The sequence below is a fragment of the Microcaecilia unicolor genome, chromosome 6, assembly GCF_901765095.1.
Source record: "Microcaecilia unicolor chromosome 6, aMicUni1.1, whole genome shotgun sequence".
Taxonomy (NCBI): domain Eukaryota; kingdom Metazoa; phylum Chordata; class Amphibia; order Gymnophiona; family Siphonopidae; genus Microcaecilia; species Microcaecilia unicolor.
This window is the reverse complement of record NC_044036.1, coordinates 73,158,122-73,180,030: the sequence shown is the minus strand read 5'-3', so window position 1 is coordinate 73,180,030 and position 21,909 is coordinate 73,158,122. Positions and strand designations below refer to the sequence as shown.

At 42.1% G+C, this 21,909-nt stretch overlaps 2 protein-coding genes across 6 annotated transcripts in view; one reads left to right on the top strand and one right to left on the bottom strand.

Annotated features, from left to right (window-relative positions):
* Positions 1–4,727, bottom strand: part of CCDC18 (coiled-coil domain containing 18) — a 251,047-nt gene extending 246,320 nt beyond the window's left edge. For 4 of the 5 annotated variants that reach the window (XM_030205709.1, XM_030205710.1, XM_030205708.1 and 1 more), the window contains exon 1: positions 3,772–3,915. The gene's annotated coding sequence lies outside the window, so the exon portion shown is untranslated. Of the gene's footprint in view, positions 1–3,771; positions 3,916–4,560 lie in introns of those variants that run through there. The other variant, XM_030205711.1, reaches the window with a different exon arrangement.
* Positions 1,572–20,939, top strand: TMED5 (transmembrane p24 trafficking protein 5). Its single transcript, XM_030206737.1, has 6 exons — positions 1,572–1,610; positions 4,437–4,515; positions 4,888–5,021; positions 7,665–7,762; positions 18,234–18,417; positions 18,788–20,939. Exons 1-6 carry the CDS (start codon positions 1,572–1,574, stop codon positions 19,004–19,006), a joined length of 753 nt encoding a protein of 250 aa, XP_030062597.1. The 3' UTR covers positions 19,007–20,939.
* Positions 20,940–21,909: the final 970 nt, after the last annotated feature.

Below are 21,909 nucleotides of genomic sequence, written 5' to 3'. Positions count from 1 at the left end.
CTGGAAATTTAAAATGCTTATGAAGGTTGTTCAAAAGCTGTGTTTTAAAGACTTCAGACTATTCAGAACATGGCTGTTAAGCTTCTTTTTTTCTGCTAGAAGTTTGACAGTGTGACTACCCTCTTTATCCGAGGCTCATGTGAAATTTAAGATATGCATGACAGCCTTTAAAATACTTTATGGGATAGTTCCTGCATATCTAGTCTCAGTATCACATGGTAATGTGCAATATTATTTTAGGAATCAGGGGAGATTACATTTCCCTACTGTTAAAGGGATTAATTATCTTAAACATGTCAGTTCTTCACTTATGTATCAAATGGCTTCAATTTAGAATTCTCTTCCAGGAGAAATCAGATGTTTAACAGATTATCTGTCATTTAGACTGGCAATTAAAAACGTTTTGTTTAGGGAATACTGGACTGATTGTTAATGTCATATCTACAGAATAATTAAGTTAACTCATTGTATCATTCTGTATTTCCTGTGATGTGCCCAGTTTTCTTTTAGATACAAACCACCGGCATTTGGATCTCCTAATATGCCATGCTACAAACTGCATAACAAATCCACCTGTCCACTGTTAGAAGGCACTCAGATTTATTTTACTTTTCTGTGTGCAGATTTGTATGCAAAACTTAAAGAAATACAATTCATGTATTAAAAATCATGTTGATGAATGGCATATATTAAAGGACAAGCTCTAAACTTTCTGAACATAAATCCTCCTGCATCTTTTGGGCTTCCAGTTCAAATCAGAACCAGCCTGTACTGGCCCGCCTTCATTCAAATCTCCCATGTGGGTGGGGGAACAGTTTGTAATCCAGTTTCCTATTTCAGGTATAAAATACAAATCACCAATTAATTTATTGAAATTACCCACTGAACTATAATTTAATACATTTTACCTTTTCGTTAAATTCTGGAACTTTTTTCATATAATACTAATACTCATCATATTTTATCAAAAATAAATCATGTCAGAAAATATTAAAAACTAATTGTTTAAAGGGTAGAAACACATTCTTGACTGTAAAAACACCTATTTCTCAGGTGCTAAACACATTAGGGTAAAAAAAATAAAACTAGAAGTATACAGATCTCTCTACAACCACACGTGTAGTGTGTTACACCACGCTTTTTTAAGTCTGAAACTTAAACAGTCATCTGGAATGAGAAAGAAGGTGATGTAACAATCATCCTCTGTTTAGTCAGATGTAACTAATACCACAGAGAACTCCTTTCTCAGGAGCTAATGATATCACAAAGACATTCAGATGTCATGTATATAGTCAAGCCAACGTATTGCCCAGTAAATATTAACATTCTTATGAACCACCAGTTACTTACCTGTAGAGGGCGTGTTTTTCATGAAACAGCAGCATACAAGTTCTTATAGCATGGAGTTACATCAACTGAGCCCATGTGAGAAAGGTAATCTAGCTTAGTAAATACTAGCAGCTTGGACTCACTTCACGAGTGCACTTCTGCCTGCAACTGTCACGTGGGACCAGCTCAGTGTATTCAGTTTCAGTAAAATACGACTCCTTGGGAATGTAGGTAGGTACATCATGACGTACCCTGCTGTCTACAGAGAATGTCTGCTACAGGTAAGTAACTTGGTTTTCTCTAAGGACAAGAAAGATAGCAAGCTCTCAGAGCATGGGACTCCCTAGCTATAGGCCGCCTTCAACAGAACAAAGGAAAAACAAAGGTATTGCAACAGGCAGACACCAACATTTTTGGTTACAATTAATCCTTTTACATTTTCTTTTTTTTTTTTCTGGAAAGCAACCTGAAACAGAAAAAAAATGGACCCTTCTTCTGAACCTTTTCTAATTCAGTTTTATCTTTTTTGAGATGAGGTGACCAGACTTGCACACAGTATCTAAGGTGCAGTCGCACTATGAAGCAAAAAGGCGTTAGAAATATTCTCCTTTTATTTTCCATTCCAATATAATTTTATTTGCCAATATCTGAAAACTTTTAAAACATTCCAAACTGCTCTCAATTCCAGGAATTTTATCTGGTGGTCTATCCTGCAAGACCACGAACCCTGTGAAACTTATCTACATAAGCTCCCCAGCCCAGTTTGGACATATTTGTTGTGTTTGATAGTGTGGAATTTGGAGGAGGCCAGTGCCCAGACAATTGTAGCCACCGATCCTTCTGTCTCATCCTGAGATGTACTGATTATCAGCCAATTGTCCAAACAGAAAAGCAACATTACTCACCTGTAGCAGGTGTTCTCAGAGGACAGCAGGCTAAGAATTTTCACAGCTGGGTGATGTCATCCAACGGAGCCCGATGGAGATGCTGGCTAGCGAGATCAGGAACTTTCTAGTAGCATCCCATCGCACATGTGCTGGTGGTGCCTTTCCACCTGACACAAGAGTGTGGGTCCTTCAGTCCTTCTGATTAGCCAAAAAAGATAACTCCAAGGGAAGGTGGGAGGGTATGTGAGAATACTTGGCCTGCTGTCTTCGGAGAATACAGGTGAGTAACTTTGTTTTCTCTGAAGACAAGCAGGCCGTTATATTCTCATAGCTGGAAAATCCTAGCTACCAGGCTCAGTGAAAACAATGTTAGAACAATAGGTACTTGAAACTTCAGTTTGGAACAGAATTTGTGCTAGCTTTCATTTGAATCTCCCTCTTCATTCCATGTTATAGTTTTTCGTTCTGCAGGGCTGAAACAAGCAGGAGTTAAGTGTAACTATAAATTATTTGATGCACTATTAGCGGTAGCAATCTCTACTATTATAACAAATTGGAAAAATCATAAACTGGTTTTGTTTTTGCTTTTGGTGGGCTACTGTATGTACAACTTTTAAATATTTTATTTATTTTTGTTGCATTTGTACCCCGCGCTTTCCCACTCATGGCAGGCTCAATGCTGCTTTTGAAAAAATACTAGCTGAACGTACCAATTCTTTACCAGTATTTCATAAAACGTGGGAACAAGTAGCCACATTTTGTCAAACTTCAACTGTGAATTAACTCCTTGATAGGTAAACCTGTCTGTTTTGTTCTTCTTTAACCGTCTGTAATGGCATTCTATATTTAAGGATATTGCATTGTATAGAACTTTTTATGACATCCTGGTTAGGACTTCTTTTGTTTATTTGTATATTTTTGTAAACAAGCAATACATTTGAACTGAAAAAAAGAAAAAATAAACACCTTAAAAAACAAAGAAGTAAGTGAGAAATTATGATACTGGACAAGCAGGAACAATCCCGCCCCACCCCCAACCGACGGTGCGCAAAGAGAACCATAATGTAGGGGTTCGTCGCCTAGCAACCAGAGCGTCCCCGGGAGACACCGGAAAACAGAGCCCCCACTCCCTACCCACTTTCGTCATAGCGCGGAGCACCATGCACTCCTCCACGTAGAGAGTCAGAGTAAAGTCAAACGGAACAGACATTCGCAACGAACGGCAAATAAAAACCACGGCCTTTTTACATGGACCGATAACACAATAACAAATTTTGCTCAAGGGGATGCATAGAAAACTGTCTTTAAAATGGGTTACAGATTCCCCAATTTATTTAGAAGCAAACCTTATGAAATCAGACTTTTGAAGGGGAGGGGAGCTGAAGAGGGAGGCAGTGTGATGTGTTCCCTACAAGACAAACGCATAAATCCTCTCAACTGTTTTCACCATCTTGCACAAACACACAAATGTCAAGTCGCAGGAGTTTCTTGGACTAAACAAAAGAGAATTTAAGAGAACAGTCAGCTACGCTAACTAGTAACACCATGTTCTCACCAGCATCCGCTGCTATGCACACCTCGCTCTGTTCCGTTTCGTCATGGCCTCTGAACTGGTACAGATATGGGGACAGCCTCGCGATTCCCCTCGGAGTCGCAGCACGGCCGCGCTGTACTCTGGTACCCGCCGCCAAAGACTCAAACCTGGGACCACAGCCCCGTCATGCATTGCAACCTACTTCCTGCACCCAAGCGTGAGCCAACAGCCGACACAGCCGTTGACACATGGAGCTTTGCAGACTCCGCCCCTTAAGGGAATCGAGGGTTCTATGACTGTCTGCTTCGATGAGTGCTCAACCTCTGTTGACTCATGATGTTTGTGATGAAGTGAACGAGCATAGCAGGACAGACATTCTCAGACGCCAACCCAAAATTAAAACACCAAAACTTCTGCTGATCCAAAGAAAGTATGATGTAATGATAAACAGAATACTAAATTATCCACAAAATGGCCAAATCACTTCATCTTTTTGTGCCTTCGGACTCGTTTTAAAAGTGACTTTATGATAAATATTTTTTTCTAACCCCCTGCCCTGCGAGTGCGACCCTCATGTTTTACAGTTCTTGCAATTCGGGAATTATAGTCATTTACGTAAGGAGGTTAGATTGAATTAGTCTATTAAACCTCCGTAGTCGCCTGTGATCCAGTGGTTAGATTGAGAGCACAATGAGACTCAATCTAACGCCTTGGTTGTGAAGCTTGTGAATACCTGGCGGAACTACATTTCCCAACTACCCAATGGTAAAAAAAAAAAAGAAAGAAATTGGCATTTAAAACCTCGCTTACCGCTCAAGCTTAATGTCGTAAATTCCGTAAATAAACGTTGATTCTTAGATAATCCAGGGAGTACTGAGGAAACAGTCAATCAGTTAGTCCTGTCCCCGTCCGGATATTGCGGGGTCAACTCAGCTGATTGGTTCGGGGTTCGACCTTCCGCAATTAGACTTCACACAGCAGATTTGGTGCGTGCCCTGGAAAGCACATTGTTAAGAGCGGGTAGTGGCGGGGTGGAATGGGTGGCTGGTCTCGATGATTGGTCTCATCAGAGGATCTTAAGCTTCCTTCTCGGTCGTTATGGCTAAAAAGATTCTTTTGCTGTTTTGTGTCTTGTAGATCTCCTGTTGCATGGCTGTTGTGCCTTCTCTCAGTCTGTAGATAGTGACTTCACTTTTACATTGCCCGCTGGTAGCAAAGAGTGCTTTTATCAGCCTATGAGGAAGGATGCCACCCTGGAGATAGAGTATCAGGTATTTTCTGAACGTTCTTTGTAAACGCTACGGTAACGTTTTGGGGTATTGCCATGCTTTAATAATGATCGGCTACTAAAGTAGTTTTGACTTTTTCATGTTAAGAATGTTGTGTGTGAAAGCTTCCTGATTCGCCTAGTCTCGGTGTATTGCATTATCTCACATTAACTTGAATGTGTAAAAGTTTTGTTTTATTTTAAGTTATAAGTAGTACTTTTTATTGAGCTAAAATTCATTTGTTTCAGATAGTCATCAATAGGCTAGCTCCATCTCTGGCCGTCTTCAAATCTAAGCTAAAATCCCACCTTTTTGATGCTGCTTTTAACTCCTATCCCTTATTTTATCATCCTCACTTTAATATTCCCTTATCTCTTGTTTGTTCTGTCTGTCCTAATTAGATTGTAAACTCTGTCGAGCAGGGACTGTCTCTTCATGTTCAAGTGTACAGCGCTGCGTACATCTAGTAGCGGTTTAGAAATAATAAGTAGTAGTAGCTAAAATTCATTTGTTTCAGATAGTCATCAATAGTCTAGTGAAACATTTTGCAGAACAGGATTATATAAGAGGAGTGATGGTGTATCCTGGTTAATAATTGAAAATACTGGGTTCACTTCTCTTTTGATTTGGCACATAATCTCAGGAAGATCCAGGAACTCCAAGTATGGCCAAATAGTTGAAGAAGCCCCTTTGTATTGATTGAATGACATTTATTTATGACATTTCTATCCCACATTATCTTGCAAAAGTTCAGGTTCAATTTGGCTTACATAAAACATTAAATTAGTTGACAAGTTCATATTACATTACATTAAATATACATTCAAAGCTTGTGATAGTACAATGCAATTAAAGACAATAATATAGTAGAATTAACAAGAATTAAAAATCATAAAGATTATCCAATGAATTAATTAGGCACTTTCCCTACCAATCTGCTTGCTAAATTTATATGAATCTCATTTGCATGCGATTTCCTTTGAACATCAGATTGGTAACTTCAACAGTGAATCTAAACGGATACAGTTTTTAACGGGGGACTTTTGAACATTGGTCCCTTAATCGTGCATATTCAAAGCTCAGCCACAACAGCAGCTACCAGCTAGCCCAGTGATTCCCAAACCTGTCCTGGGAGAACCCTAGCTAGTCAGGTTTTCAGGATATCCACAATGAATATTCATGAGCAATTTGCATACACTGCCTCCTTGGTATGCAAATCTGTCTCATGCATATTCATTGTGGATATCCTGAAAACTGACTGGCTGGGGTTCTGAATTCAATTCAGATCTTATATACACCGCCAATATCCCCTATCAGGGTTCAGTGTGGTTTACATCATCAGTGGTCAAAGGTTGGGTATAATGTTATAGGTAGGATATTTGTTAAGTACAATCTTGTTGGTTGAATACAATGCTATATAACATTAGAGAGTGTGAGTGTAGTAGTAAAGTGTTTCCTCTGTCCTGTAGGCAGGCAAGGCACCTGGTTATTATGTAGCAGACTTTGGAAAGAGGAATGTTTTTAACCTCTTATGGAAGCTGAGGTAGTTAATCTCTGATCTAACGGTCAGAGGGAATGAGTTCCACAGAGAGATTCCTAATACGGGAAGGAGTGAGCTGAAGATCTTTTGAAATCTGATTCCCTTAGAACAGTGGGACTATGGTTGTTCTTTTAGTCTGTTGGAATGAATGATACAGACTGATGAGATGTGAATCAGCAATTCAGAGGTCTAACCTTGTACAGTTTTGAAAGACTAGGCAGACAGTTTTAAACCTAATTCTTTCAGCTATGGGTAGCCAATGTAGTTTGGCAAGATATGATGAAACACTCATATATCTTATTCAGTTTGAAGATTAGTCTTGCTGCTGTGTTTTTGTATGATCTGCAGTTTTTTCTGGTATTGGGTCTTAATGCCAAGAAATAAGACATTGTAGTATTCCATATGCGATAGGATCTTCATTTGGACCAATAGCACAAAGACTTTACGATCAAAGAAAGACCTGATTAAGCGTAGTTCTCATTTTAAACATTATGTTCTTCCATATTTGGTTGAAATGGAAAGAGAATGATAGGGAGGAGTCTAGGAGACCCCCAGCACTCTAGCTTCTGATTTGATTGTGAAGGTTCTGTCATTGGGTAGTATTATTTTAGGTGGGGCCCCTCTACTCCTTGGTTGCGGAACCATAGGATCTTAGTCTTTTGCACATTCAGTTTTAGTTTGTTTGCTGAAGCCCAGACCTGAATAGCATTCATCCCGGTTGTTACAGACTGGATTGGATCATAGCTAGAAGATATCAGAGGCAGAAGGAGCATGATGTTGCCTGCATATGATAGGAGTAGCTCTCCCAGGACAGGTTTGGAAATCACTTGGCTAGCCTTAGTCTAGTTGTACAAACCTGAGAGAATTCACCTTTCATGATCACCATTTTCCTTATAGATATTTGGTGTAGTCCCATTGACCCAGGCCTGTAAAATGAAATAAATTTCCTAGGAAGAGGTTTTCCTCATGTTTAAATACTTGTATTCTCTGCATTTTGAGCCTCCTAAGGACTCAAAAACTTTTTTTTTTTCCAGTTTTAGTTTCTCAATAACTTGCACATTACGTTTGACTTTAGTCATTCCATCTCCCTTTGTATCATCCTGCAGGTCTTGGATGGGGCAGGTTTGGATATTAACTTCCATCTGGTATCACCAAACAGTGAAGTCTTAATTTATGAAGAAAGGAAATCTGATGGTGTGCACACGTAAGTCAACTGGCAATTGTGAGCCAGTAACTAAAATATTGCACATAGGCTTTCTATAAGCAAATTGTTAAGAGCAGTGCATATACAATTAGGGCAGGAGACCTCATTCACAGAAAATTACCGTACCACAAATTATTGGCTGCTGTATACATATGAAGCCAAAGTTGTGTTGTTTATTCTCATTACATACTGTCGGTCCAAAGCACTGGGCAGACTTGAACTTGTGATTATTTAATCAGTTGTATCTGCCTCAGAAGAACCAACTGGGAGAAGGGGTTGTGTTCCTTTAGGATCCTGCTGGTGGTTCAGGTAGCAAAATTCTTCCTTCAGTCTCTGGAGCCCTCTGAAGATTTTGTACAGTAAAAAATAAAAACATGTATAAGTTGCAGCAGTGTCCCTTCAGTGTATTAGGTACAATGTTTCATTATTCTTCAAACCATCAGGCAAACTAAATGGCTGTCTAGGGCAGGAGCTTCTAGGGGACATAAAGAACAGTTGCATTCTAAAGAAAAGAGGCCCTGGGAAGGAAGTGACGTCACCGAATTGAATGGACATCTGAGAGCGAAGCTCCTGTGGCCCCGCGGCAAAAACGAGCATTAAAGAGGAGCATACTAGGGCTGGAGAGCCAAATTAACGACTGGCATTAGCTCAGGAGATAGAACAGCAGCAGCGCATGAGCTCAACTCGGCCGATAACAGACCTTTTCGCGGTTTGCGTTCCCTGGAGGGGTGGCGGCGCCAAAAAACAAGATGGCGGAGGTTCGGAAGAATAAAGAACTGTCAAGCGGGGAGAAATCTAAGCCCCCACCCAGAACACTTGCTGGAACAGTTGAAGGGTGCGGAATCTGAGGGGTGAGACCCTCCGAACCTGCAAACATGGCTACAAGATATCAGCGCAGACCTAAAAGCTCTGCAAGCAGAGGTGGCGACGCTCGGAGCAGATTTGCGGGGGGAGATCCATGAGCTGGGCTCGCGCTTGGAAGACACGGAGGCGCAGGTAGAAGCTCACAGCGAAACTCTGGGAGCAATAGATATCAGATCACTGAAATGCAAGGAGAGCAACAACAGCTGCTGGACAAAATTGAGGACTTAGAAAATTGGGGGCGCCGCAATAACTTAAGATTCCGAGGCCTTCCAGAAACGCCTACCTACCAGGATTGTGAGCAAGTCATCCAAAAGATGGTCAGTGAATTGCTATCAGAAAACGGGGATATGGTGGAGCCTGAGACAATACAGCTAGAGAGAGCGCATCGGGCGTTGGGCCCAGCGCGCAATAATAAGCCCAAGGACATTATAGCCTGTTTCTCCAGTTACAAACTAAAGGAACGAGTGTTGAAAATGGCATGTCAGACTCAGGAGTTCACGTATATGTTATTGAAATATATCAAGACCTTGCAGCAGCGACCTTGAGGAGAAGAGGCGAATTGAAGCCCGTCACAAGATGCTTAAGATCCAATACAGATGGAAGCATCCTTTTGCCCTGGTCTATGGGAAACAGCATCAGATAAAATCGGTAAATGAGGCACGAGCAATCTACCCGGAGGCAGCGGTACCAGAAGACAGAATGGCGGCAGGCCCTGGGAAAAAGTCCATTCAGCGCCCCATTCCGCCAAAATGGCAAAGAGCGGGGAAAGGTCCGAGGAGGCTTCAGCGTCAACAATCGGCTACGCGGATCACCTGAATGAGCACGGACTTATCAGTTGGGACTATCAAATTATTTGTTGTCGTTGCTGATTATAGAGATGCACACGTTCAGCAACTCTCCAGCCTTGGGTAAAAGGTAGTTTTGGTTATGTTTTCTCCGCGGGGTATGTGGGAAGCTGGACAGTGACTCACGTCTTCCACTTTAGACACTTACTGGTACACACAGGAGTGCTCTATAATTTTCAGGGGTAGCAAGGGAGGGGGGAGGGGAACTACACACAGGAGATAGGGATGGGTGGGAAGGGGATCTGTATGTCACAGGGTGAAGATAAGCCAAGTGGAGATGTCCAAACACATGCGGGGCTGAGAGAGGGGCACTACACACATTAAGTGACAATGGGGGACATTAAGTGTATGCTACTTAATGTAAGAGGGTTAAACATGCCTAGGAAACGGCAATTGCTGTTCCGGGAGCTGCAGCGGCTCCGAATAGATATAGGGTTGATACAAGAGACCCATCTTAAACCACGATATGAACATTTGTGCAAACACAAGCTGTACCCTTCTATCTATTGTGCTTCTAGCACAGATGGCACAAAAAGCAAGGGAGTGCTCATAGCATTTAGCGGCAGTAAACCATGGGAGATAAAGAAGGTGCAAAGGGACAAGGGTGGGAGGTACCTGCTAATTGTCTTTGCACTCGCTGGACGAGTATGTACAGTGGTAAACATTTATGGGCCCAATGCATCTCATGGAGATTTTTTTACAGAGTTAGATCAGGTCCTTACTAGAAACATTGAGGGGTCCTTGTTAATAGGAGGGGATTTCAATCTTACAATCAACCCAGCTCTAGATAATTCATTGTCTAACATAAAACTATGCCAGGCAGGATAGGAGGAAATTTCATGACGTTCTAGCACACTGGCAGCTAGTAGATTATTGGAGAAAGGATAATCCTACACAGTGCATCTACACATATTTCTCTGCGGTGCATCAGACCTGATCCCGAATTGATATGTGGCTAGGGGACACCTCCCTTTTGGGTATAGCTGGGGATCACCAAATTCTTCCACGCACTTGGTCCGATCACTCTCCAGTGATATTGGAACTTAAAGGGCCGGGACCCGATAAACCGAAGCGTACTTGGCGCCTAGATGACGCCTTGCTGACCGATCCAGCTAATCTCTCCCAGGTGGAACAATACATTAAGGACTATATCCACTTTAATGATACTGGGGAGGTGTCCCCGACCACTGTATGGGAGGGACTTAAGGCAGTCATAAGGGGCCACCTAATAGCATTGCGGTCGCGGTTGTGGAAAGCATGCTGTGCCAGAGAGAACAAGATACGCCAACAATTTGGCCACGGTTGAGGCGCTCTTAAATCAGGGAAATGGCCAGAACCCTTCAAATCTCAGGGAGCGGGCATACGAGATTCGCAATCAATTGCATGATCTCGAATTAGCAGACTTGAAAAATTGCAACGGGTAAGACAAACGCACTTTGAGTTTGGCAGTAAGCCCAGCAGGCTTCTGGCCCACAAATTAGCACAGCAGGCTAGCAGAAATATGATAGGGGTCTCCGAGACGCGGGGGGCACCGTGCACTCAGACCTTGACTTTTTAGAATCAGCTTTTAGGGGATATTATAAAACCCTATATAAGCCAGAGGCTGAGTGTGGAAAGGATGAGGTAACAAATTATCTCGAGGGCATTGAACTCCCGACACTTCTCGAGGCCTCTGCCCATACGTTAGGGGTCCATATTACATTAGAAGAGGTGGAGCAGATGATTCAAGGCTTGTCCCCCAATAAAGCCCCGGGACCCGATAGGTTTACCAACAAATTCTATAAAAGTTTTGGAAAATTGCTAGCCCCCCTGTTGCTCAAAGTTTTTAATGCTGTAGATGAGACTACGGGATTGCCGCCGACATGGAATCTGGCGACGATCGCGGTCTTGCCCAAGCCAGGAAAAGACCCCCAGTTATGCAGTTCATATAGGCCCATCTCTCTGCTAGGAGTAGACTATAAAATATTCTCTAAGATTATGGCCATTAGGCTGCAGAAATATCTCCCTTTACTTGTCCATGAGGACCAGGCTGGTTTTGTGCAGAATCGCCAGACTTTTGATAACATACGACGAACCTTACATATACTTCAAGGGGCACAAATCACCAAATCCCCCCTGTGTATATTATCCTTAGACGTAGAGAAGGCCTTCGATCGGGTCAGCTGGCCATTTCTTTTCGCGGTCCTGGAGAAGGTTGGCATAGGGGGGAGGTTTGCAGAATGGCTGCATCTCATATATAGGACTCCAGTAGCAGCTGTTCGGATTAATGGTACCTTGACCTGCCCTTTCCCACTCCATAGAGGCACTAGGCAGGGATGTGCGCTATCCCCATTATTGTTTGCTCTGGTAATGGAGCCATTGGCAGCTAAAATCAGAGCAAACCCGGGAATCAGGGGCCTGAGGGGAGGGGGGATAGAAACCAAAATCCTCCTATTTGCGGATGACATTTTGCTTATCATAAAAGATCCCTTGACAGCCTTCCCGATTATCGGGGAAGAAATACAATCTTATGGGAATGTCTCAGGATTCAAAATTAATTTCGATAAGTCAGAGGCACTTGATGTGAACTTATCTAGTGATCACTTAAAGTTGCTGAAAGAACAGTTCCCGTATAGGTGGGCTAGTAAATACATTAGATATCTAGAGGTTAACATACCACGTCGCTTAGAAGATATTTTTTGTAATAATTTCCCTAGCAAAGTGTGAGATCTTTTTCAGGACCTGGAGCGGTGGGAAGGTCTGACTATATCCTGGGTGGGCAGGATTAATGCTATAAAGATGATAGTTCTCCTGAAATTGTTATATTTATTTATGGCCTTACCAATTTCTATACCGGACGCCTTTTTTCGGGGTCTGCAGGGCAGTGGCGTTCCTAGAGGGGCTGACACCCAGGGCGGATCGCCAATGCGCCCCGCCCCCCCGGGTGCATGCCGCTGGGGGGAGGTGCCGCGCGCCGGTCAGCGTCGTTCGTTTCCATGCTCCCTCTGCCCCGGAAAAGGTTACTTCCTGTTCCGGGGCAGAGGGAGCATGGAAACGAACGACGCGGACCGCCCCCCCCCCTTGGTACGCCACTGCTGCAGGGTAGAGTATTCTCATTTATTTGGCAGAAAAGACCGCCGCGGGTAAGGAGGGAGACGATGTACCAGTTTAGAGATAGAGGGGGTATGGGGGTTCCCTCCTTTCACAAATATTACTATGCAGCACATCTGCAAATTTTGGCTATCTGGCTACAGGATGCAGGGAAAATCTGGACTTGCATAGAACAGAGTTGGCTAGAACCATATCCGCTCTGAGCAATACCTTGGTTACCAATACACACACTCAGAGAGCTAATTAAGAGGAGTCCTTCACTCATTCAGTGGCCACTCACAACATGGTGTAGGATTAGGGAGCAGTTCTTCCCTGAGCGGACGTATTTTAAACATACATATCTTAGATTCGCCCCCCAGTTTGGACCAGGTAGACTGGACACAGCATACAGGGACTGGGAGAACATGTGCTTACGCGAGCTGGGACAGATGAGTGAGGAAGGCCAGATCCCCTCATTCCAAACGCTCTGTCAGGATCACGAGCTTTCTCCGCTGCAAGCTTTTCAATACTACCAAGCACAAGATTTTATCCGCCGTAGAGCAGTGGAGGAGCTTACTTTAGCAGAAACACAATTAGAACAGGGGTTAATGGGGGGTGGAGGGAGGGGAGGAATTTCCAGAATATATAAAGCGTTATTGGCCCGTACTTCCCCTATAGAACACTGCACACACAGATGTGAAACAGCACTAGGGAACACTTACAACCCAACAAAGTGGGCTCTGGCTTTCAGGTCTTTACTTAGAGTGTCTGTGTCCAGCGCAATGGTAGAAAATGGGCACAAGATTCTGTATAACTGGTACTATACCCCCAGCCGCTTGGCTAAAATGTTCAGATCAGGCTCGGCCCAGTGCTGGAGGGAATGCGGGATGGAGGGAGACGTGTCATATATGGTGGTCTTGAGTTCATGCAGTTTGATACTGGGAGAGTATAGTGGACTTTGTGTATCAGGTGACTGCTACAAAGTATCAGATGAAAATGGACTACTCGCTCCTACATTTTCGACCGCCAGAAGTTAAAAAGCATGTTCATCAATTTGCCATGTAGCGGGCAAGTTATTACTGGTGGCGGCTTGAAAGAGACCTCAGCTGCCAGATTTGCCGGCTGTGCTGGAAAAACTGAACTATATCCAGTTGATATCTAAGCTCACCGCATTGCGCAAAGGACAAATAGCTCAGCATCAGAAAGTATGGGACACATATAATACTTGGTCATCTACCACAGTGAGCTTATAGGTATTTACGATACAGATCATCATTATAGGGGGGGGGGGCAGGGAGAAAGGGTAGATGCGGGTTACTAACTGGCTAGCAATTATTGTCAATAGCTAGAACATTGGAACTGTTTGCAGGGTTATTAAGCTATCTCAGCTGGACAATGGATCGGTTTTGTTGATCATGGTTTTGTATGGTTTATAAAATTAATAAAAAGAAAAGAGGCCCTGACTGTTGCCCAAACTAGAGACGTATGGACCCATTGTTTTATATAGAGAAAGGGTGGGCATTTTACCCAAGTAAATTGCTATCCATCTGATAAATGGCTTTCTTTACAAATGCAATTCAATTATGGACCTATCTACTAAACCACATTAGGGGGTCCTTTTATTAAGCCGCTCTAAAAAGTGGCCAGCAGAATTCCAGGCAAGAAAAACTCTGGCTACTAAATAAGTATTGGACATAATAAATGTTTATTCAAATTGTCAAAGAAGCCACTCAGTAATTATTGAAATAGTAACAAATAAACTCCCAATATAGTATAATATGTAGCAAATTAAAACAGAGTTTTCTGGGAGCTGTCAATATGTCCACCTGCTAGTGTAGGCACATTGAGGCTCGCCATCCTCAGTTCTGTTTCCTCTTAAATACTTTTTCTTCCTTCCTTCATTATCTTAATTATAATTACCCTTCTTACCGAATGAATATGCATCTTTCCAGAATATTCTGTTTCCTGTTATGAATCATGTTCCATCAAATTCTATCATTTATTCCCTTATTATATTGGCAGTTAGGGCCTGTCATGCATATAAGCATAAGTTTTCATTTGATATGGGTTGACCTATGTCCTTGGCATGCACAATCATCATACTAACCCTCTCCACCCGCTTGCTTAGCCTACAGTTTTACCCACACCCATTTACTTCTCCTTCTGATTGTTTATCTGGATACAGCAGGCGTCCTTAGTCATAGGAGTCTCTGGCTCTTAGTTGCTGAGCAGCACTTATCACAAGTTAGCATAGGTCAAGTGTCAAACCACAAATTTCTACAGCCTTAGAAAGGTAGTTACCAGAAAAAAATGCTGTGTTGCAATTCCAGATCTGCTCCCAGCTCAAGAAAAGCAAAACAGCAATATTAGAATAAAAACTAGAAATATGTATGGTTTGCACCTTTTCATGGCCTCTATAATATACAGTGCCTAATACCTTAGCTCCAGCCGTGTGACAGGCTTAGGAGCTGTACTGGAATGTTGGTATCTCTCTTTGACGTTCTGTAGCAGCACCTACAGTTCATCACTTCTCCCCTTCTAAAGTAAACAGGCCAGAAAAATATGTAATGTCTGTCTTATAGGCATCATTAAAGAAGGGAAAATAAGCATATGGAGGTGTATATGAACTATAAAGAAAAGCAGATGTAGCTTTGTAAAGGATTGATAAATCATACAAGCTGAATTGTAATAAATTTGGTCTGGTACAAGAAACCTATAGTTACAAATAGTTACTAAAATGAGCTGGTTTTATTGAAGATAAATTCAAATCCAGGATATCCTCTCCAATATTCAATCAATCTTAGATATCATAGAGAATTGGGCAACATCCTTCCATCTAAAATTAAATGGGGAGAAAGCTAAATTTCTCATCATTTTTAGTCCTAACAACTTCCGTAATCGGGCCAGTTTTACCATCAATCAGACAAGCTATCCATTGGAACATAATTTGAAAATTCTTGGGATCATCATCCACCAGTTCCTATCATGTGAAGATCAAGTTAATTCCATAGTAACCAAATCTTTAGAACTTTATGGAAGCTGAAAAGAATTGGATTTTTCTTCCTATTTTCTACTTTTCGTTCCCTTGTACAAACATTAGTCATTTCACAATTGGAATACTGCAACTCAGTCTATTAAGGGAATAAAGGGATCCCTCATCAAAAAAACTTCAAATTATCCTAAATACCACTGCTAGACTCGCATGCAAAGCTTCAAAATTTGATTGGGCTTCCCCATTATTAACTTAATTACACTGGCCACCAATCAAAGCCAGAATAATCTTTAAAACATGTACATTAATCTACAAAATTATCTATGGCATGAGCCCAGATTACATGATAAAGCTGATCTACCATCAATATGTCAACTAGATCAAGAAACTATCTCATACTACGTTTTCCTAGCTATAAAAACATCATATGTAAATCCATATTAAACAGAGATTTCTCACATACAGGTTCAAAATGGTGGAACACCATCCCTAGTGAGAGAAAAAGGATTACCAACTATCTCTAATATTTATCAAATTTTTCAAGGCATTCCTTTTTAACAAATTTTGCATTGTTAGATAATGAACTGAACAGCAAATGTTATATCTTTGCTCTTTTCAAAATCTCATTGTTATTGTTACAAGTATGAAGAAAACAATATCGTATGCATTTCTAGTCTTAATTATTGTAAGCCACATAGAACTGAATAATTAATTAACATTTGGATTTTGTGGGATATAAGCATCAATAAATAAATAAGATGCCCACTACAACCTGGTGGTGGAATTTGCTTTTGATGCATTGCATACAGCTACCTAGACTCCCTGTTTACTAGGCCACGCGGCAGTGCCAACACAGCCCATTCAGAGTGAATGGGCTATGTCTGTATTAGCGCATGGCAGCCACTAGCGCGGATTAGTAAATTGGGGGGGAGGGGTAGGTTTGTTGATAGCTAATTCACCTTGACAGCTTAGGAAATTAATATTCTTTCATTTGGTTGCTCAAAATAGAGTTGTAACATTTTGGGGAAAATTCTTTTTCTGTTCTGAATTTATCTTTTAAAGGATTTTTTTTTATTTTATTTTAGTTACATTTGTACCCCACACTTTCCCACTCATGGCAGGCTCAATGCGACTTACATATACAGGTACTTATTTGTACCTGGGGCAATGGAGGGTTAAGTGACTTGCCCAGAGTCACAAGGAGCTGTGCCTGAAGTGGGAATCAAACTCAGTTCCCCAGGGTCAAAGTCCACCACCCTAACCACTAGACCACTCCTTCACTCTATAAGTATGTGACACTTTACATAGTTACATAGTAACATAGTAGATGATGGCAGAAAAAGACCTGCACAGTCCATCCAGTCTGCCCAAGAAATGTGCCACTTTTTTGTGTATACCTTACCTTGATTTGTACCTGTCTTTTTCAGGGCACAGACCGTACAAGTCTGCCCAGCACTATCCCCGCCTCCCAACCACCAGCCCCGCCTCCCACTACCGGCTCTGTTATCCAATCTCGACTAAGCTCCTGAGGATCCATTTCTTCAGAACAGGATTCCTTTATGTTTATCCCATGCATGCTTGAATTCCGTTACCGTTTTCATCTCCACCACCTCCCGGAGGAGGGCATTCCAAGCATCCACCACTCTCTCCGTGAAAAATACTTCCTGACATTTTTCCTGAGTCTGCCCCCCTTCAATCTCATTTCATGTCCTCTCGTTCTACCGCCTTCGTATCTCCGGAAAAGGTTCGTTTGCGGATTAATACCTTTCAAATATTTGAACGTCTGTATCATATCACCCCTGTTTCTCCTTTCCTCCAAGGTATACATGTTCAGGTCAGCAAGTCTCTCCTCGTACGTCTTGTAACGCAAATCCCATACCATTCTTGTAGCTTTTCTTTGCACCGCTTCGATTCTTTTTACATCCTTAGCAAGATACGGCCTCCAAAACTGAACACAGTACTCCAGATGGGGCCTCATCAACGACTTATACAGGGGCATCAACACTCCCTTTCTTCTGCTGGTCACACCTCTCTCTATACAGCCCAACAACCTTCTAGATACAGCCACCACCTTGTCACACTGTTTCGTCACCTTCAAATCCTCAGATACTATCACCCCAAGATCCCTCTCCCCGTCCGTACCTATCAGATTCATTCCCTAAGTGCATCACTTTGCATTTCTTGGCATTGAATTTTAATTGCCAAACCTTAGACCATTCTTCTAGCTTCTTCAGATCCTTTTTCATGTTTTCCACTCCCGGGGTGTCCACTTTCTCCAATATTTATAGCATGTTTTGATTTTGAAGTTTGAATATTTATAGGTATGGACACCCAAACTTCCTTAGCAGATACCAAAGTCAAGTGCAAATGCTTCCTAATCATAAAGCTTTTTTTGTAACCTGGGCACCTGACAGTACTAAGTGTTACAGCCTGTTGGCCTTTATGATTAAGCAGTTTCTTCAAAATTTAAATTCTGTTTTCTGATAGCTAAACTAGCCCTGCCAATACTCATTTTTAGATAATTACCTTTACTTTTGGTTCAGAATATCGAACTAGCTGTATGATCTTATTTTCATGCTGGTGCTGGACGTAGCAGGCATTGTCCCTTAAGTATGAACACGTGCTGTGAATAGTTTGTTACACTGTTTCCTCTTGTAAAACAGCTATTAGATGGAATAGTTTTTCAAGTTTATCTTCACAGGTTGGAAACAGAAGATGGGGATTATATGTTCTGCTTTGATAATACATTCAGCACCATTTCGGAGAAGGTGATTTTCTTTGAGTTGATCCTAGATCATCTGGGGGAAGATGGGCAGGAGGAAGAAGACTGGAGAAAGTACCTTATAGGTACAGATCTGTTGGATATAAAGCTGGAGGACATTCTGGTAAGGTTTTCATTGATGGATTTCCTGCCAAATTCTCCTTTTTATCTGGCTCATTAACAATCAAGTCTGTTTTCCTGTCTAAGATGGACTCCGGGCTGTTGTTAAAGGAGGGCCAATAGGGCAGTTGCCATGGATCCCATCCCATAGGAGGCCCTAAGCCTGCCTCTGGATGAAGAAGGCATAGCCTTCAGGCATTAGACCCTGGGACCCTGCATGTCTAAAACTGGCGCGGGATGGACTGCCTTGTTCACCACATAAACTGAGTGGAAATATTTTATGTATTCAAAGAAATCTTTTTATCTCTTGACTTATTCTTCTTAGTATCCCAGATTCCCTAAATTCTTTTTTTTTTTTTTTATTTCTCTCCCAGGAATCTGTGAACAGTGTTAAGGCCAGGCTGAGCAAAAGTGTCCAGATCCAGACCCTGTTGAAAGCTTTTGAAGCACGCGATCGAAATATACAAGAGATCAACTATGAGAGAGTGAATTTCTGGTCTATAGTTAACTTGGCAGTAATGGTGCTTGTGTCTGCAGTCCAAGTTTACATGCTGAGGAGTCTTTTTGAAGATAAGAGGAAAAGCAGGCCTTAATAACCACTCCATGGTCAGAACCCTACCTATGGAGGCAAAGGGAAGCCAGAAGAGAGTGACTGCTGCTTATCTCTCCAATTTGCCTTTGTTGGAGCAGTCCCTATCAAGTATCTGACTTTTTTTTTTTTTTTTTTTATAACTGCGCATAAGCTCAGCTTCCAACAACCAGTGGAACTGTACCATGCCCATCTTTATTGGTTTTGCTTGACACGTGTGCCCAGTCCTAAAGCTTCTAGGTTGTTAGGTTTGCTTTTACTTGTGACTTTGAAACAAACATATTTATGGAGGAGCTTGGCAGTGCCTATCTTGGGGACAGTGCTTTAATGCCAGAGCCCAGTGCAGAGGAACAAAGCTTGCCTGACAGATTTCACTGCTAACTTGTATTCTACTCCGTAGCTGATGGTTTGGGTGGGAGGAGGTGTTCTGGCTTCATTTTCTGTTTTATTTTTGACCCATATCCCAGATGGCACAGTCAGTTTAGCTTTTTAGAAGTCGTGTACTTCAGTGTTGCTTATGAACTAGTGCAAACTCTCCCACAAGGCTTCTGGTAGGAGAAGGCTGATGGGTCTTAATCCAGCACACTGCATTGTAACAAGTGTTATGAATTTTCTGTTTACCAAGAACCCAAGTTTTCATTGTTAATATTGTACCCAGAGGGGGTGGGGGGGGGGGGAAGGGAATATAAAAGAGGCTAAATGTCTGCTTGATATTTGGATGTATATTATTTGAGGTCCATAGGGCTGTTTCTGGACTCAGTTATACCAGTCTTTTAGTCTAATTCTTCATTTTCATGTCTGTTTTTACATTCTCGCTATTTCTTTTCAACTGTTACAATTGTGAAAGTAGCCTCTGTGTAGGTGACTGAGGTCATACTTTACATGTATATCCAAGTGGTAGATTATGACACAGCCTTCTATTAGAGAGTCAGAGTTGATAAAAATGTACAGACTCCAATGCCAGCTTCAAAATTTAAAAATAAATATATGATAGATGGTAAACTTATTTTACACTTTACCCTGACTCTAAAGTTATATTTACTAGTATTTCAGATCCAGAACAACAAATTTAAAGCCTAATATTAGTAGGAGTTGGGAGTCGAAGATTTGGTGTACTTACTCCATAGCCCTGTGAGGAAGTACCATGTTCTAATAATGATGAATGGGGCTTAGTTTCTCATCCTCTCTCAAATCACAGATGAGCAGCATCTCAGTAAATGAAAAACGAGAAAGGTCAATTTACCATTTAAAAATAAAAACCTAAACCACTGGTCTTCTACTGCTATTTTGACAGTGTGAAATGCTACAAGAATAGATGACTTCAGTATGAAAAATGGCTCAAGCTGTCATAAATCAGTATGAAAAAGGCCTGGAAAAATGTATAATAGCATTATTGTAAATTACCATGTGTTGGTTAAAACACAGGGAAACTTTTTTTTTTTTATTGTTTAAAGAAAAAACACGCGTTTCTTTAAACAAGAATAAATAGAAGCAGCCTCTGTACTTTTCTTTCAGTTAGGAGGTGGTAAGAAGAGATGGGTCCTTGGCTGGAAGGCTTCATGTGTCTCACACTATTATCTCTTCCCACTTGGTTTGTTTCTGTATACATTGTTTGGGTTCTGAAGCCAAGACAGACAAACACAATCATGAAGTATGTCTGCTTAAAAAAAGAACAAAGAACAATCTGTTTTTCAAGCAAGGGATTAAAGAAGGCGATGTGGACCCGGGAGGGGCATGGGTGAGTTTTTGGTGTGTGTGTTTAGTACTTACACACATGGGTGGTTAGAATACAGTGGTTAGGTGCAAGCATTTACCCCAGCCATTGAGCTCGTGCATAATTTAGGACTTACACCCGTATTCTATGAAATTGCCAGTATAGACTTTGCACTTATGCCGTACCATTGCGGCACCTGTTTGTGCAATTTACTACTACTTATTAGGACTGCATTCTGATTAAAATTTGTAATCTTGATTACGTGTGCAATTTTTTTTTTTTTGTTTTTTTTGTTACATTTGTACCCTGCGCTTTCCCACTCATGGCAGGCTCAGTGCGGCTTACATGGGGCAATGGAGGGTTAAGTGACTTGCCCAGAGTCACAAGGAGCTGCCTGTGCCTGAGGTGGGAATTGAACTCAGTTCCCCAGGACCAAAGTCCACCACCCTAACCACTAGGCCACTCCTCCACATTTTTATCTCACAGTTGAAGTTGGACCATAGCCAGCTGTTCATGGGGAGGCACAGTGATGGTAGGGACCACATTTCCTTCCCCCCACCCCCACTAGATAGCATACCCACCAGCAAAGGTAAGCTGAAGCTAGTTGAAGAAATCCACTGCCAAAGTGTCCCCCTTCCTCCTTGTGCTGGCTGAGCAGCGAGGAAGTCAGTGGGATGCCTCCAACCGCCGATACTGGCACTCCCCGAGCATGCTCAATTCATGCAGAAACTGAGCATGCTTGGGGAGTGGAAGCGTTGGTGGCTGGAGGCACCCCGCTGACTTCCTTGCTCCTGAGGCAATACAAGGAGGAAGGGGGGGACTCAGGCAGCGGATGTTGTCAGCTGGTGGGGCTTCAGCTACCCCACCAACCATTGAACAGGTACTGTAGCTTTGGGGGTGGGGCCTTCACCTATTCTTTCTCATATGTGCTTATGCCTTCATGCACCTGTTCTTTCTCTCCCTGTGCATGCCTTTCACCCATTCTTACTCATTCTCTCCTGACCAGCATCTCTCCCAGGCCGACGGTGGCTCTCCCTTTCCCTTCCGGTTTACTTCATCAGTTGTTTTGCAGTAAGTCTTCACCCAGCAGCAGCTGACAGCGTATTTGAATGCTGCCTCACCCTGAACTGGTCCTTTCCTTCTGACCTGGCACCCTTTTCTGAAAATAGGAAGATGGGTCAGAAGGAAAGGCT